The sequence below is a fragment of the Heterocephalus glaber genome, unplaced genomic scaffold, assembly GCF_053883595.1.
Source record: "Heterocephalus glaber isolate CG9 unplaced genomic scaffold, H.glaber_assembly_v1.0 deba00001606, whole genome shotgun sequence".
In the NCBI taxonomy this organism is placed as follows: Eukaryota; Metazoa; Chordata; class Mammalia; order Rodentia; family Bathyergidae; genus Heterocephalus; species Heterocephalus glaber.
In genome coordinates, this window is record NW_028258377.1 from 17,665,631 (window position 1) to 17,682,081 (window position 16,451).

The window sequence follows — 16,451 nt, forward strand, 5'->3', positions numbered from 1 at the left end:
GATATGGTGACGCACGCCTGTACTCCCAGCATTCCAGAGGCTGAGGCAGGAGAATCACCATGAGTTCCAGACCAGCCTGTCCTACATAGAGAGTTCAAGGCAAGCCTGCACTATAAAGTGAGACTCTTGTCTCAAAAAAACAAAAACCAAAACCAAAACCAAAAAAAGCCTGTTGCCTACTAGTTTTATGATAGGCAGTTCATGTGTACTTCTTTTTGTCAAAGAAATGCTTGACAATATATAAAGTGTTAACTTTTCCACTAATCACAGTCTCATTTTTCTTTCTAGGAAAATTAAAGTTTGGGATTTGCAAGCTGCCCTTGACCCTCGAGCGCCAGCAAGCACATTGTGTTTGCGCACCTTGGTGGTATGTGATCTGTTAAAACAGGAGCTGGTTGCCTGTGCTGCAGGATAGCTGTCTGCAGATAGGCCTGCCTAGGTGTCTCCTAAGAAGGCTTGTGGATCTTACCACATGCCCTCAGAGAAACTGGCTGTCAATTTTGGTTAGCCAAATTCAGGGAATATCTGACATTTACATTACCATGAATTCTTAGATGTAAGTGCAAGCTCCCTCTTCTGTAGGTGAACTGGTGTTCTGATAGATCATGCAATATTTGCTTCCTTTCTTCCTTGGGAGATTTCTTAATATGACTATCAATGACTGTGTCAGTGATCGCGAACCTTTTAGAGCTTAAAGTAATTCTTTTTTAAAAAATTAATTTTATTGGTACATTTTAGGTATACAATATAATGACATTCATCACTGGAAATTTGCCCCTTTACATAATCTCTCTTGGTTCTTATTTTTCCCCCATTCCCCTACCCTCCCTTCAACCCCTCCATCCCGCCCTATTTACAAAGACTTTGTTTCCAGTTTTTCATTTTCTCATATTAATTCCATTCCCTTCTTTCCTTTCACTTGTCCCTCCCAGTTCCCCTTCTCCTTTGTCCCTTTTCTCCCTATTTCACATTATCTGTTATACCTTTTAGTCCTTATTTACACTTTCAGTTTCTCACACTAGTGAAACTATTCGATATTTACATATGTGTGTCCTATTTCACTTAAGAGTATCGCCTCAATGTGCATCCATTTAGCTATAAATATCTCTAATTTCTCATTTTTTATGGCTAAATAGTACTCCATTTTATTAAAAAACCACATTTTCTTTATCCACTCTCCAGTTGATGGGTAATTGGGCTGCTTCAAAGTTTTAGCTATTACAAATTGTGCTGCTAAGAACATGGGTACACATATATCACTGTGGTGTGATTCTTTTAATTTTGGGGGTAAGATACCCAGCAGGGGAATAGCTGGGTCACATGGGACTTCCAGTCCTAGTTCTTTGAGGTATCTCCATACTGATTTCCACAGTGGTTGCACCAGTCTATACTCCAGCCAGCAGTGGAGCAGGGTTCCTCTTTCCCCACAGTCCTGCCAGCATTTGTTATTGGTTAAGTTCATGATAGCAGCCATTCTTTCTGGGGTGAGGTTGAATCTCAGTGTTGTTTTCATCTGCAACTCTTGAATGACCAGTGATGTTGAACAGTTTTTCATATGTTTATTTGCTATTTCTACTTCTTTGTCTGAGAAATGTGTGTTCATTTCAAATACCCATTTTTGGATTGGGTCTTTCAATTTGGGAAGTCTGATTTTTTTAAGTTCTTTATAGATTTTAGATAGTAGCCCCATGTCTGAGGAACAGCAGGTGAAAATTTTTTCCCACATTGTGGGTTGTCTGTTCACACTGTTGGTGGATTCTCTTGCTGTGCAGAAGCCTTTTAATAAGAAGAGATCCCACTTGGTGTTGGTGCTAGTTCACGGGCAACTGAGGCTTTGTTCATAAAATCTTTTCCTACACCAATGTCTTCTACCTAACCTCTATTCCAGCCAGTTCAGCATTTCTGTTTTAATAGTTAGATCTTTAATCCATTTAGATTTTAATTTAGTGCATGGTGAGAGATATAGGTCTAGTTTAATCTTTGGCAAGTTGAAACCCAACTTTCCCAGCACCGTGTATTAAAGAGGCTATCTTTCCTCCAGTGAGGGTGTTTGGCTCCTTTGTTGAAGATGAGGTGGCTGAGTGTGTCTGGAGTTGTTTCTGCATCTTCTACTCTGTTCCACTGGTCCTCAGGTCTGTTTCTTTGTGAGTACCATGCTGTTTTAATTACAGTAGTTTTGTAGTATAGTTCCAAGTTGGGGGTTGTGATACCACCTGCCATGTCTCTGTTGCCTAGAATTGCTTTTGCTATTCTAGGTCTCTTCTTGTTCCAAATGAATTTTTGGATTGTTTTCTCAAGGCCTGTGAAGTATGCTGCTGGGATATCAATTGGGATTGCACTGAATCTATATAACAGTTTTGGAAGTATGGCCATTTTCACTATGTTGATTCTTCCTACCCAGGGGCAAGGGATGTCTTTCCATTTTCTGATATCATATTCAATCTCTCTTTTCAGAGTGCTTTAGTTTTCAGAGAAGAGGTCTTTGATTTCTTTTGTTAGGTTGATTCCTAGGTATTTCAGTTTTTTGAATGCTATTGTGAAGGGAATTGATTACCCCATTTTTCTCTCGTGATTCTGTTGTTCGTGTAGAGGAAAGCTGTTGATTTTTGTGTGTTGACCTTGTATCCAGCTACTTTATGGAATTTAGTTATTAAGTCTAGAAGACTTTTGGTGGCGTTCTTGGGGTCTTCTATATAGAGAATCATGTCATCTGCAAATAATGACAGTTTGACTTCTTCATTTCCTATCTTTATTCCTTTTATTTCTTTCTCTTGTATAATTGCTGTGGCTAATGTTTCCAAGACTATACTGAATAGAAGTGGTGATAGTGGACATCCTTGTCTTGTTCCTGATTTCAGTGTGAAGAATTTCAGTTTTTGACCATTTAGTATGATGTTGGCTGTTGGATTTTCATAGATGGCTGTTATCAGATTGAGATAGAGACTGTCTATTCCAATTTTCTGTAGGGTTTTTGTCATAAATGCATGTTGGATTTTGTTGAATGCTTTTTCTGCATCTATTGAGATGATCATATGGTTTTTGTCCTTGGCTCTATTGATATAGTGTATTACATTATTGATTTGCATATGTTGAACCATCCCTGCCTCCCTGGGATGAATCCCACTTGATTAGGGTGTATGATCTTTTTGTTGATCTTCTGCATTCTATTTGCCAGTATCTTATTAAGGATTTTTGCATCTATGTTCATGAGTGAGATTGGCCTATAGTTCTCTTTTTCAGTTGGGTCTTTCTCTGCTTTGGGGATTGAAGTGATGCTTGCTTCCAGGAATGAATTTGGGAGTATTGCTTCCCTTTCAATTTCATTGAAGAGTTTAAACAGTAGTGGCAGGAGTTCCTCTCTAAATGTCTTGTAGAATTCAGCAGTGAAGTCACCAGGACCTGGGCTTTTCTTAGTTGGTAAGTTTTTAATTACGTTTTCAATTTCATTGATTGATATTGGGTTGTTTAGAATTTTTAGGTCTTCTTCGTTCAACTTTGGTAATTCATACATATCCATGAATCTGTCCATTTCTTCTGTGTTTTCCATCTTATTGGTGTATAGGTTCTCGAAGTAGATATTGATGATCCTCTGGATTTCTGCTAGGTCTGTTGTAATTTCATCCTTTTCATTCCTAATTGCATGGGTTTGGGCCTTTTCTTTCCTTTTTTTGTGATAAGGTTGGCTAAGGGTTTGTCAATTTTGTTTATTCTTTTGAAGAACCAACTCTTGGCTTCATTGATTTTTTTGTATCGTTCTCTTAGTCTCCATTGCATTGATTTCTGCTCTGATCTTTGTAATTTCCTCCCTTGTATGAGCTTTCGGTTTGTCCTGCTCTTCTTTTTCTAGAAGCTTAAGGTTCAGCATCAGGTTGTTTAATTGGGCTTGCTCTGTTTTCCAGTATGAGCATTCACTGCTGTGAATTCCTCTCATTAGACTGCTTTCATTGTGTTCCATAGATTCCGATATGTTGTATTGTTGTCATTTAATTGTAGGAACTGTCTGATTTCTTCTTTAATTTCCTCTGTGACCCATTGATTATTCAGAAGCGTATTGTTCAATGTCCATGTGTTTATGAAGTTGTGGTTTCTTTTGCTATGTATCTCCAATTTCATCGCACTGTGGTCTGATAATACACAGGGGATAACTTCAGTTCCTTTGCACTTACTTAAACATGTTCTTTGAGCAAGTATGTGGTCTGTTTTGGAGAACAGCTTGTGTGCAGCTGAAAAGGATGTATATTCTGATTTTGTGGGATGGAACACTCTGTGAACATCTGTTAAGTTCTAATATTTTGTTGCTTATTTTTTTCTAGTTGATCTGTGACAGTGGGGTATTGAGGTCCTCCACTACTATTGTAATAATGCTTATTTGATTTTTCATGTCCGTTAGTATTTGTTTTATATAGTTGGGTGCACTAGTGTTTGGTGCATATATATTTATGATTGTCATCTCTTCCTCTTGGATTGTTCCCTTTTCAAGGATGTGTAGTGTCCTTCTTTGTCTCTCTTAATCAGTGTTGGTTTGAAATCCACTTGATTTCAAAGGAGAATAGCTACTCCTGCTTTTTTTTTTTTTTTTTTGGATTCGTGTCACGTGGAGCATTGTTTTCCACCCTTTAACTTTCAATCTATCAGTTTCTTTTTGTATTTTTTTTGGTACCGCGGATTGAACTCAGATCCTTGCGCTTATGAGGCAGGCGGTGGAACCGCTGAGCTAAATCCCCAGCCTTTATCAGTTTTTTTTGAATTAAGTGTGTTTCTTGTATGCAGCATTTTGTTGCATCTTGCTTCTTGACCGATTCTGCCAGACTGTTTCTTGTGATTGATCAATTGAGACCATTAACATTGATGGTTATAACTGGTGAGTATTGACTTATCATTGTCATGACTTTTTCTTTTTGTTGGATTCTCCCCCTTTGTGTTTAGTTTGTTTTTTTGTGTTTGGTTTTGTTTTTTTGGTACCGGGTGTCAAACTCAGGTCCTTGCCCTTGCATGGCAGATGCAGTGCCACTGAGCTAAATCCCCGGCCCTGTGTTTAGTTTCTTGTTGTACTAGATGGATTCATTCTGCTGGACTTCCTGGGGTTGTGATCCTCGTCTTTTTCTAGGATATTGTCTAAAAAGTTTTGGAGTGAGGGTTTGGTATTCATGAAGTTCTTAAGGTGCTCTTTGTCATGAAAGTATCTTTTATTTCTCCATCAGTTTTGCAGGGTACATCAATCTGGGTTGGAGGCTGTTTTCCTTTAGGGCTTGAAATATGTCACTCCAAGCTCTTCTTGCCTTGAGGGCTTCCATTGAGAAGTCTGTTGTGATTCTGACGGGCTTTCCTCTGTGTGATTTGTTTCTTTTCTCTAACTGCTTGTGGAATCTTGTTCTTCTGTTGAGTTTCTGAAATCTTAACTATTATATGCCTATGTGTAGTTTTTTTTTGATCAAGGCTAGTTGCAGTCCTATATGCCTCACTTATCTGTATGTCAAGTTCCTTTCCCTTCCTTGGGAAGTTTTCTGCCATCACTTCTGTGAACAGTTTTTTTTTATGTTATCTGCACTCTCTCCTGTTTCTTCATTGACTCCAATCAATCTTATGTTACTCTTCTTTGCATCATCTAGCAGCTGCTGCATTGATTTCTCCTGGTCCCTTAGTATATCAAAGAAATTTTTCTTTTCCTGGTCACTAATTGCAATCTTATCTTCTATATCTGAAAGTCTGTCCTCACATTGGCTCATTCTGCTGCATAAACTTTCAGTGGAGTTTTTAATCTCCTGGAAATCTGTTTGCATCTGTTTTATGGATTCCATTTGTTTCCTATGTTCGGATTCCATCATGTTCTTTGGCTCCTCTATTTTTTTTATCTATGTCCTGTCTAGATTTATTAATCATGTCTTGCACTATGGGCACAATCTGTGCTGTTATATGAGAAATTATTTCTGATTTCATTTTTTCCAGATCCTCTTTTGTTGCCAGTTCAGGGAGTCCAGGTGGTTGAGTATCAGATTGTTCCATCTCGATTCTCTTTGTGATTACTTTACGTGATCTGGAAGTCTGGTTTTGAGAGTTGTTTACGTGTCTTCTTATTTCAAGGGAGTGGTGGTGTGTTGCTGGCACCCATGTGGCTTACCTCCTCAGTGCTGGGGGTGATGGTATCAAGACAGAAATTCTTGATCATGTCAAGAAAACAAAACCTATTCTGTTCCTAGTTTTTATGGCCTATCAACAATGGTGTTAAATTTTGTTTACCTTAGAATTCTAGGGCCTGTTTTGAGATGCTCACATAATTTTTCTTCTTTGGCATATTAATGGGCCAGAATCTAGGATACAAAGTTGAATAAAAGAAAAATAGAGAAGTAAAAGTAAAGAATTTGTTTTCAGGGTAAAGGCCAAAGCTTTAGTAAGCCTTGGAAAATTATATAGAAGCCTGGATGAGCCACTCTTTTTTCAGCTTGTGCTAAATTTTCATTGTGAGATGTGAGAAATTGTAAAGATCTTATTTAATTCATTAAGTTGTTATATTTTGTAGGAACATTCTGGTCGTGTGTTTCGGCTACAGTTCGATGAGTTTCAGATCATCAGCAGCTCCCATGATGACACTATTTTGATTTGGGATTTCTTAAATGTGCCTCCTAGTGCCCAGAATGAGACACGTTCTCCCTCCAGAACATACACTTACATCTCCAGATAACAGTCTGCACTTTCACCCTTTTCAGGTGAGTATTCTTAATTCTGCTAACTGAATTCTTCTTCCCATTGGGAAAATTTTGTGATTTGGGTTCCCATGTGACATGAACCAAGGTTTCTATTAAATGTGTCAACTTTTATGGGGATCTAATATAAAGCTAGATCTTTTTTTTTAAAATTTGATTTCATTGGTACATTTTAGGTATACAATATAATGACATTCATCATTGGAAATTTGCACCTTTACATAATCTCTCTTGGTTCTTATTTTTCCTCCTTCCCCTGCCCTCTCTTCAACCCCCCCATCCCTCCCAATTTACAAAGACTTTGTTTCCATTTTTGCATTTTCTCATATTAATTCCATTCCCTTCTTTCTTTTCCCCTACTCCTCCCATTTCCCCTTCCCCTTTGCCCCCTTTCTTCCTATTTCACATTATGTATTATACCTTTTAGTCCTTATTTACACTTTCAGTTTCTCACACTAGAGAAGCTATTCAGTATTTACCCATGTGTGTCCTATTTCACTTAAGAGTATTGCCTTAATGTGCATCCACTTAGGTATAAATGTCTCTAATTTCTCGGTTTTTTATGGCTGAGTAGTACTCCATTTTATAAAAAAACCCCACATTTTCTTTATCTAGTCTCCAGTTGATGGGCAATGGACTGCTTCCAAGTGGGAAAAAATTTTCACCTGCTGTTCCTCAGACAAAGGCCTACTATCTAGAATCTATAAAGAACTTAAAAAAAATCTGACCTCCAAAATTTAAAGAAATCCAAAAATGGGCATCTGAAATGAACACACATTTCTCAGATAAAGAAGTAGAAATAGCAAATAAACATGTGAGAAAATGTTCAACATCACTGGTCATTCGAGAGATGCAAATGAAAACAATACTGAGATTCCACCTCACCCCGGAAAGAATGGCTGCTATCATGAACTCACCCAATAACAAATGCTTGCAGGGCTGTGGGGAAACAGGAACCCTGCTCCACTGCTGGTGGGAGAGTAGATTGGTGCAACCACTGTGGAAATCAGTATGCAGATACCTCAAAGAACTAGGACTAGAGGTCCCATTTGACCCAGCTATTCCCCTGCTGGGGATCTTCCCAAAAGAATTAAAAGAATCAGGCTGGGGATTTAGCTCTGTGGTTTCGCCACCAGCTGCACAAGCAGAAGGACCCGAGTTTGATCCCTGGTACCAAAAAAAAAAAAAAGAATTAAAAGAATCATACCACAGTGATACATGTGCACCCATGTTCATAGCAGCACAATATAGTCGCATCAATATAAGGCCTAAAATTGGAATCCTGGATATTGTAGATTTACATGTTGACCACTGGTGAATGCAGTGCCTGTTTTTTAAAAAATATTTTCTTGAACAATTTCCCCAATCATATTAATTTACCACCAGTAAAGTCTCTTGAATTTTATTTTGGGGCATAAAGAATCTCCTTTTTTCTCTTCCTTTGCTGTCCTTCAGTTTTGTTTTTTTTTAAGTTAAGAAACAAAAACTATAATCCCATCACCACTAAAACACTCAAAATCTCTCTTCTTCTGACCACCACAATCCACCTATCACCGCTGTTCCCTCAAGGATGAATTAAAGAAGGCTGTTTGCTCAGAGGGCACCTGAGCCCCTTTATACAAGAAATTCAGTAGGCAGCCTGAGAAGCAAGTCCTGGGCTCTAAGCCCTTATAACCACTGGTGATGGGACAATTTGATTGCTCTTCTTAAAAATTTGTCTTGATTATTTTAGGTCTTTAAATTATTATTTTTTTTATATGAGGTTATCATATTCTAAGAAGATGGCTGCTTTGATCATGATCAAGACCATATTTGAATCTAAAGATCGTTTTGGGGATAATTTGTATCTCAACAAATGTTGAGTCTTACAATATATAAACATAGGTATATCTCTAATTTACATCTTCACCTTTACTTAAAACATTGTTTTGCAGTTTTTCTTGTAGCAGTCTTGGGCCTGCTCTATTACATTGATTCTGCTTTTAACTTTTTCTTTTCTAATGGGAACTTAAAACTATACATTTCCCTCTGTGCCTTGCTTCAGATACATCTTGCCCCTGCTTTTATTTTTCTACGTACAATAGAAATAGAACATAAGAACATAGATTATAAGAGAAGCACATAAGGTAGATCATGGACAATCCTTGCTGTGGTTGGACTTCTGAAACAAATAGATTTGGAAGTAGGTGTGTCATAGAGCAGTTTAATACACCTCTTTTGTATTTGTATAATGTGTTTATATCAGTTTATTAAAAAGGCATATGGTGATATCTGAGATATTCACACACATTTCAGTTATACTTAAGAGGCAATTTATAGACATAGTAAACTTTCACAGATCGACAACATTTGCATATTACCTACAGGTGCCCTGGAACTAGGTTCTTTTGGTCAGGGGTCAGGCAGTGATCGGCACTATTACTTCTCCTTGGCTGTGGTAGAAATGAAATTTATGTTACTTCTTTCAGATGCTTCTCCCATCTCCTTTTTTGGAACCTAAGAACAAGTACCTTGTTATGATCCACAGTTACAAGTCAACCTTGATGAATCTTTAAAGCTTATGTGCTTTATAAAGTAATCATTTCCTGTACCCCAGCACAAGCAGTGAAACCCCAAATGTGTTTGTCTCTTCAAAGTGAGTTACTTTTGACAACCTTGGCAGTCAACCTTACAGATTTTATTGTTCTTTTCCAAATTTTTTTCTTTGATTGAAACACAAAACAGTTATCACCATGTGATTATTTAAGACTTATGCATAATAAGAAACACTTCCCTAATGATGATTTAACCTTGTAGTAAAATATTCACCCCTAAAATTATCAGGTAAGATTATTTCTGTGTTAGGAAATGTAGTAATAGATTTATTTGCTGAGTCATCTTTTACAAAAAATTACTAACTCCTAAGAGTTGTATATATAGTAGCACAAAATTTTTTCTCCTCTTGTTGTAAGATGCTTAGGAAATTAGAACAGTACATAAGCCAAGAGAAAAAGTAAACTCCTACTCGTGGTTTACCGCTATTAACTCCTTTGGTGTGTATCAAACCAGCCTCTTTAAAATTGTGGTTTATAACTACTTTTTGAAAATGCCTTTTCCCTCCCTTTTTATTGTAAAATTGTTACGTGTTAGCAATGTCAATATTTGTCTAAATTATAGTTCCTAATTGCCAAATGTTTTTCAGTTGTTTGGGATAAGCCCTGTTGTTAGATATTTATAGTTTCCCTCTTCCTAGCTTTTAGTGATTATAAAAGACATCCATCTTGCCTAATCTTTACCCCACCCTTTCTCCCCTTTGGGCTGGATTCTGGAGCTGTCTGAGTAACTGGGTTAAAAGGCCTTCTCACACCCAACAGCTTGGTGCACTGGCTGTGCTGCTCTCCAGCAGAGTTAGTCAGCTCCATCCACTCCCACCTGCCGAAGTGGGAGTGCCCAGCTCTTACCTCTGGGCTGTTGGTGTTTTCAGGATCATCCAAGTAATCTTAAATATCCTTAATGAGAAAGCAATGGTGAACGAAATTTAGTCTTTCTTGAATTTATTGAGGAAGTGTGTCAGGATTCTTGATCTTTTCGAAAACGACAACCTTTTGGGAAAGTTGCCTTTTAAAAATCATACAGAATTTTAGGCAAGGTGTAGTGATGTACACCTATAATCCGAGCACTCAGGAGGCTGAAGCAGGAAGAATACTGTGAGTTTGAGGCCTGCCTGGGCTACATAGTGAGTTCAAGGCCAGCCTAAACTACACAGTGAGACCCTGTCTCAAAAAAGCAAAAAAACAAACAACCCCGAATAAGTAAATAAAAATCAATTTTTCTTGAGACAGGGTTTCACTGTGTAGATCAGGCTGGCCTTGAGCTCAGTATGTAGCCCAGGCTGGCTTCAAACTCATGGTAGTCCTCCTGCCTCAGCCTCCTGAGTGCTGGGATTACAGATGTGCAACACCACACCTGGCTATACACAATTTTTAAGTTTTTCCCCCCATAGGAATTTTTACCTGTGGTGACTAGATTGTCTCAGCTAATGGCTTAGTTCAGTGTTTGGAAAAGGTTGTGAATCATCAGTGATTGTGAAATAATTGGAATGGATTTTGACTTTGTTTTGATTTACATCAGAAATGTCAGCTTGTATTGTTCATAGTAATGATAGACATTGTCTGCTGAATGTTCTATTTTAGCTGTGTGTGTGTGTATGTGTGTACATATTTACATCCATGGATGAATGTAGAGATTGTGATTAAAATGTATTTCTGATCAAGGCCATATGTAAAATATAAAATTTTTCATAGTTTTCCCTGTCTTCTCAACACTGTTGTCCTTTTACAAGTGATTGATTTTAAAAAGTAATTTCTGATTACAGTATTAACATTTTACTTAGAAGGGATAGTTATTTCTTTTGCATGCTTTTGTTCCACAGTGATAGTTGAGGGCTCTCCTGAGGATGTGCAGTGGGCCTGTTGTAGGCCCTGAATATCATCACGATTATACTAAATATGAAACCTAGTATTAAACATATTTTTAGTAGCACCAGTGAAAGATGACCGGTTATTGGGTTCCTCTCTTTGAATCCCTGTCACTTAATCGGTAACTCTTTGAATTAAACACAACTTTTTTGGCCCTTAGTTCTCTTACCTTTTTTTTTTTTTGAGGCTAGGAAGTATTTTATTGACAACCAGAGACACAGCCATAAGAGAGAGAAGCACACAGGACTGCGAACTAAAACCCAGTAGCCAGCGCAGGCCTTTTGGGGCAGGAGCACTGCATCCTGGGGTCCTCACAGTCTCCCACCAGTAGACACGCAAGACTGGGCAGCCAAGAGAGAGAGCAATGGCTTGGGTGTCCCAGCCAGTGAGAGAATATATGCTTCATTATGAGTGAAAGGGTAAGGAGTTGAAGTGGAGGGAAGACTCATCATTGCCTAAGACCACCTCCTCCTCTCAGTGCCAACACCAGGTGGAGGACAGAACCACCTAGAATCTTGTAGTCAGCTGCTGTCTTCTCATCATTCATCTGTTTGCCACTGTAGATGAGCCGCTGTTGCTGTGGTGGGATTCCCTCTTTCTCCTCCACTCGCTCCTTGATTCGCTCCACCTTGTCTGTGGGTTCAGTGTCAATTTCAATCTCCTTGTCAGTGTCTTCACTTTAATTAGCATCATCTTCCCTGGTAGAGGCTGCAAGCTGATAAATTGGTGCGACTCCTGCTGCGAGCAGAACTGCGGCTTCCCCTAGGAAAGTCACTTCTGCTTCCGGGTCACGCTGTGGCTCCACCTTCCCCTTCTTTCAACAGGTTTCACGACTCAGGAATGATCGCTTGCTATGTTTCAGTGCCGTCGTAAATAAAAAGAAGCTAGCCACCTTAGTTTCAGCAGGGATGACTCCCAAGATTCTCAGAGTTTCTACCCAGCCAGAAATAGCAAGCTGGGACCTAAGGGACCACTTTTGCCATCATGCCTGGAGGCAGCTCCACCCGTTGCACCCTGGGACTTGTAGTCTACTGCTGCTCGGATGCAACAACAAAGTTCTCTTTTGAAATGAGCATACTAATAATTTTTACCTCTTAGGGTTATTGTGAGGTTTAAATAAATGTAGTGCTTCAAAACAACTTACACCTTCTATTTTTTTATGCTGGTTATTTAAGAAGTAGTCACCTATTAGGTGTGCATATTTCTGTGATATGTGACTTTGTGGATGGGCTGGACTGTGATATATATACATTGTGTCCTTGTTTAACAAGAATAAACATCCATGCTCTCTCCCCTTTCCCCCTAGGGTTTCCTAGTCTTGAACTACTGGCTACATGGCTACCAAATGCCTAAGGGAGTTCGTCCACAGCTGAGTTAAGAAGCTGAAATTGGTTCTAGACGCTGGGTAGATGCAAAGCAGCCTCACTCGACATTTCTCACCTCTGGTCCCGGCTCTACTTTGAGAAGGATACTTTAGCCTCACCAACTTCCAGTAGAACAGAAGCCCACTTCCTACCCGCATCCGAGAAAAAAAAATCTAATGCTTCAGACGTAAATTGTTCACATAAAGGGACGTAACAGTCTGTTTTACAGAAGTAAATCGACCATCAAGAGAAGACTTGGCCTCTAATTTATAATGCTTTGCACTTTGGTCTGATATTCAGAAGCAACATTCTTCTTCAGTGAAATTTTGGGTGCCAAACACCTACCCAGAATGTCCAGGGCTTTCCTTTCAGAAGTTAGCATTCTCCTTTTGACTGTCCAAGTCGTTATGAATTTTGACTTGTATTAGGAATATACATGGTGGACAATGGGAAAATCTCTCTGGATTGTTTTAGTAATATTTTTTGGATTACACTTTCTTTCTGTACTAGTTTCTTTTAATTTAAAGAACTATCAGCCAGTTATATTATTTCTCCACAGGTAATATAGCTCTTTTATTAACTGTTCTCTGCTCCCAACCATTTCCTGATATTTGGTAGAGTAACACCTTTATCCATGTGCTTGCCTCCTAATTTAAAATACTGTATCCGCATGTAGATATAATGTACATAACAGTTTAACCTCAAGGTTGCTGGAGTCAGGCCCCCTGTGCCTGAGACACTAATATAGAGTGTGTTCGCACTTAGCCATGGGCTGGGCTCAAGAACCTGTTACCAGGGTTGATGTGGATGACCTAGAACCCTTCCTGCAGTATTCATATGGTGTTTTTATTTTGTCACTGTCACTGTGTGTGTGTGTGTGTTGTTTTTAATGGGAATCTTGTTTTAAAATCTAACTTCTAAAGATTAATACAGAAATGTTTTATTTGTTGTGTAGGATATGCAATAGAGAGGTACCTTAAAATTTTTTGTTGTTATTTTCCTCATAAATACTCCTGAGTGCTAGTGGTCACTTCCCATAGTATTCATTCGGCTTCTTTGTCAAAAGCCATCATTCTGTGCAGTAGTAACCCTGAGAAGAGAAGAATGAGATGGCCCTATAGACAGGGCCTCCCCCTCTGGAGTTCCTGGCCTGGCCCTGTCAGGGACTACAGGGCCCAATGTTGTGCTGGAGCCTGTAGCTCAGATCAGGCTGCTCTGGAGGGTCGCCGTGTAAAGGGCAGGGCTCTCCTGAGTGGGGCCAAGCCCAGGCCCAGGAGTCCCATCCCAGTCAGCTCTGCTCTTATCTGTTCTCTGGCCCCTGCAGGCTCTCAAAGCTCTCAAGTGCTCTGCAGCCTGAGCCTAGAATAGCACTGTTACTTTGATCATGCATGGGAAGGATGTTGCTATTTGGTCAACATTCCTTTTTCCTCCTTAAGTATTAGGTTTTGATTTGCTCCTCACCATTGCTTCCAAAGATCAAGGAATGTCAATCCCATTTTAAAGGACCAATAAGCCACCTCCTGTGAACACACCCTCTTCCAGAAGAAGCACACTCTATTCCTAGGAAAGGCCCCTGGGCTCTGTCCGTCCTTTGCATTGAGAAGGGTGTGGGGATCAATGTGTGTGTATGTGGTTTGTTAAATTGGCTTTGCTTTTAAGTTTTTCTTTTGCCTTTTTAATTTTTCTTAAATGTATCCTTGCTGACATCTTCCTAATTTCTGTTTTTGCAAGGTTGAGTCTCAAAAGTGTAATAATTAAACCTCCATTCATAAGGTGGATGCTGTAAGCTTGACAGTGGTTGTGAGAGTGACTTGACTTTGACTGCTCTTCATGTTACAGCTTTTATGTCAAACTGGCTAGGAAAGCCCAGGGGAAAGGGGGGAGGGCCAGAGGCGATTTTTCTGAACGAATGGATTTTTTTTTGTTTTTGCATGTTTAATATAGAAGTTCCTCTTGTTCCTTGGGAAACCATGGCCTTTGAATATGCACACAACCTTTGAATTGTGCCTACTAAATTATCGCAGGGGACTTTGGCACCCAAGGAATTCTGACTTTCTGGGATTACAGTAGTAATTCCCAGCCATACTCTGGACTTTATTTTGCTAACCATAATCAAGCAACTGTAAATTACTACTATCTTAATGTTTTAAAGCACTGGGATAGTCTAATTCTAACTTGTAATTAATTATGTTTGCCAATTATCTGTTTGAAATAAATTTGTGTCTGAACAGCTATTGAAACTGTTAAATTGTACAGATATTATTCATGACAGCTTTGTACTGTGGAATGTGCTTAATAAAAAACAAAAGTTTGACTTTTGTCCAATAAATTGCTAAGTAATGTCAATAAATCAAGTATGAGTATTATGCAGTACACCTAATCTGGCTTCTTGCAATTGTTACTTCAGCTACTAATTCAAAGCCAATACTCTTAATAAAGTGTTGCAATACTCTGATGTTCTGTTAAGAAACTGTTATGTATTATCAGGAATTTAGTGACATACCATTAAAATTTATAGATTTTAAAAACCATCTGCTTTGTAAAGTGAAGTTGAAGGTAAAGTACTTTTGGCCTGTGAGAACTGTGTAAAGGATGATATAATTCCTTGTCTTGGGGCTTTTTCTGAAAGAAAACTTTAACCCCAGGAGTTGGGAACTAATTCAAAGCTCTTCCACAAATCTGCTTCCCAATACATACTTAGTTGCTTCACGAGTTACTTGAAAGATAGGAAAATGGCCTCCTAGATGTCCCAAGTGGCCTTCAGGTGAGTGGATTCTCTTGAAGAAGGGTATGGAAGTGTTAGAGATGGAGTTGCAGGCATCTGAAATGAAACTATCATTTCACACATTGGCAAGTACTTGCATCACTGGTTGAATACTGAGGCAGAAGGACCAGTTAGTATCTGCTTCTACTCAGAAGTCCGCCTAAGTGGTAGCTGGCTTTTCCTCTTTAGTCCACCATATTGGTAATGTAGACTTTCTGGATAAAATTAGAGTGCTTTGATATTGTCTCCATTTTTCTTGTGAAAAAGGTTTAAAAATGTACCATATACATATAGTTAAGTCATAAAAAGTAAAATTAATTCTTTACCCCTGTTCTCCAATTTCTTGACCAGTTTCTTGCATATCCTTTAACAGATACACTGTGTATAAAGGATATATTTATATGCATACATATATACCCTGCCCGCCTTTGTGTGTTTGTGTGCACACGCACCCACAATGGAGACAGAACCTAGGACCTTGTTGATGCTGAGCACATTCTCTGCTACTAAGCTGCACCCCAGCCCCCATCCTTTTCAGGTTAGTAGCAGTGTGCTGCACAGGCTGCACTGCACCGGGCTTTCCCATCTGCTATTTTTTAAGGACATGATTACATGTCAGTAAAGGTAGTTGTACCTCATTCTTGTTAATGGCTGTATAATATTTGGCTATAAGGATGGACCGTAATTTATATAGTCCATTCCAATTGAGAGTAGAGATTTAAGTTTCTTGCCTTTTCCAATAGTGACTCCTTTCTCACAGTTCTTTCTGTCCCTGGGAGTGCTAACCATAAGCTGTTCCTCAGTGATTTGGGTGGATCATTAGGAACAGCAGAGGCAGTACCCATTCATTGCCACAGAATAGGGAGAGTAGAAGCTTGAGTGTAGGACTGGCTTCTAACCTTGGTAGTTCTGTTTCCTCTCCTTCCATAGTTGGTGTAAATGCTAGCCTTTTTATTCCTTGAAAGGTCAGGTATTATTGCAAGAAATTCACAACCACAAGTGCATCCCATAATGATAGAGACTTAGGTTTTGTAGAACTCCTTGGATACCTGATTAGAGACTGAAGTGGTTCTTTGCCGTTTTACCTGTTTTGGTTTTTTTCTGTTTAATAAGTAGATAGGAAGGTGGACCACCTGGCTGATAATCTTCTACTAATTTAGCTGCC

The 16,451-nt window shown here is 38.9% G+C and overlaps 1 protein-coding gene and 1 pseudogene across 12 annotated transcripts in view; one reads left to right on the forward strand and one right to left on the reverse strand.

The window, feature by feature from the left end:
* Nucleotides 1–14,902, forward strand: part of Fbxw11 (F-box and WD repeat domain containing 11) — a 135,908-nt gene extending 121,006 nt beyond the window's left edge. For all 12 annotated transcript variants that reach the window (XM_087194840.1, XM_087194843.1, XM_087194847.1 and 9 more), the window contains 3 exons: nucleotides 289–367; nucleotides 6,518–6,704; nucleotides 12,465–14,902. In XM_087194840.1, the coding sequence (XP_087050966.1) occupies nucleotides 289–367; nucleotides 6,518–6,679 (241 nt within the window). In that variant the 3' untranslated portion in view covers nucleotides 6,680–6,704; nucleotides 12,465–14,902. The remainder of the gene's footprint in view (nucleotides 1–288; nucleotides 368–6,517; nucleotides 6,705–12,464) is intronic.
* On the reverse strand, nucleotides 11,475–12,113 carry LOC101700692 (ubiquitin-like protein NEDD8 pseudogene; annotated as a pseudogene).
* Nucleotides 14,903–16,451: the final 1,549 nt, after the last annotated feature.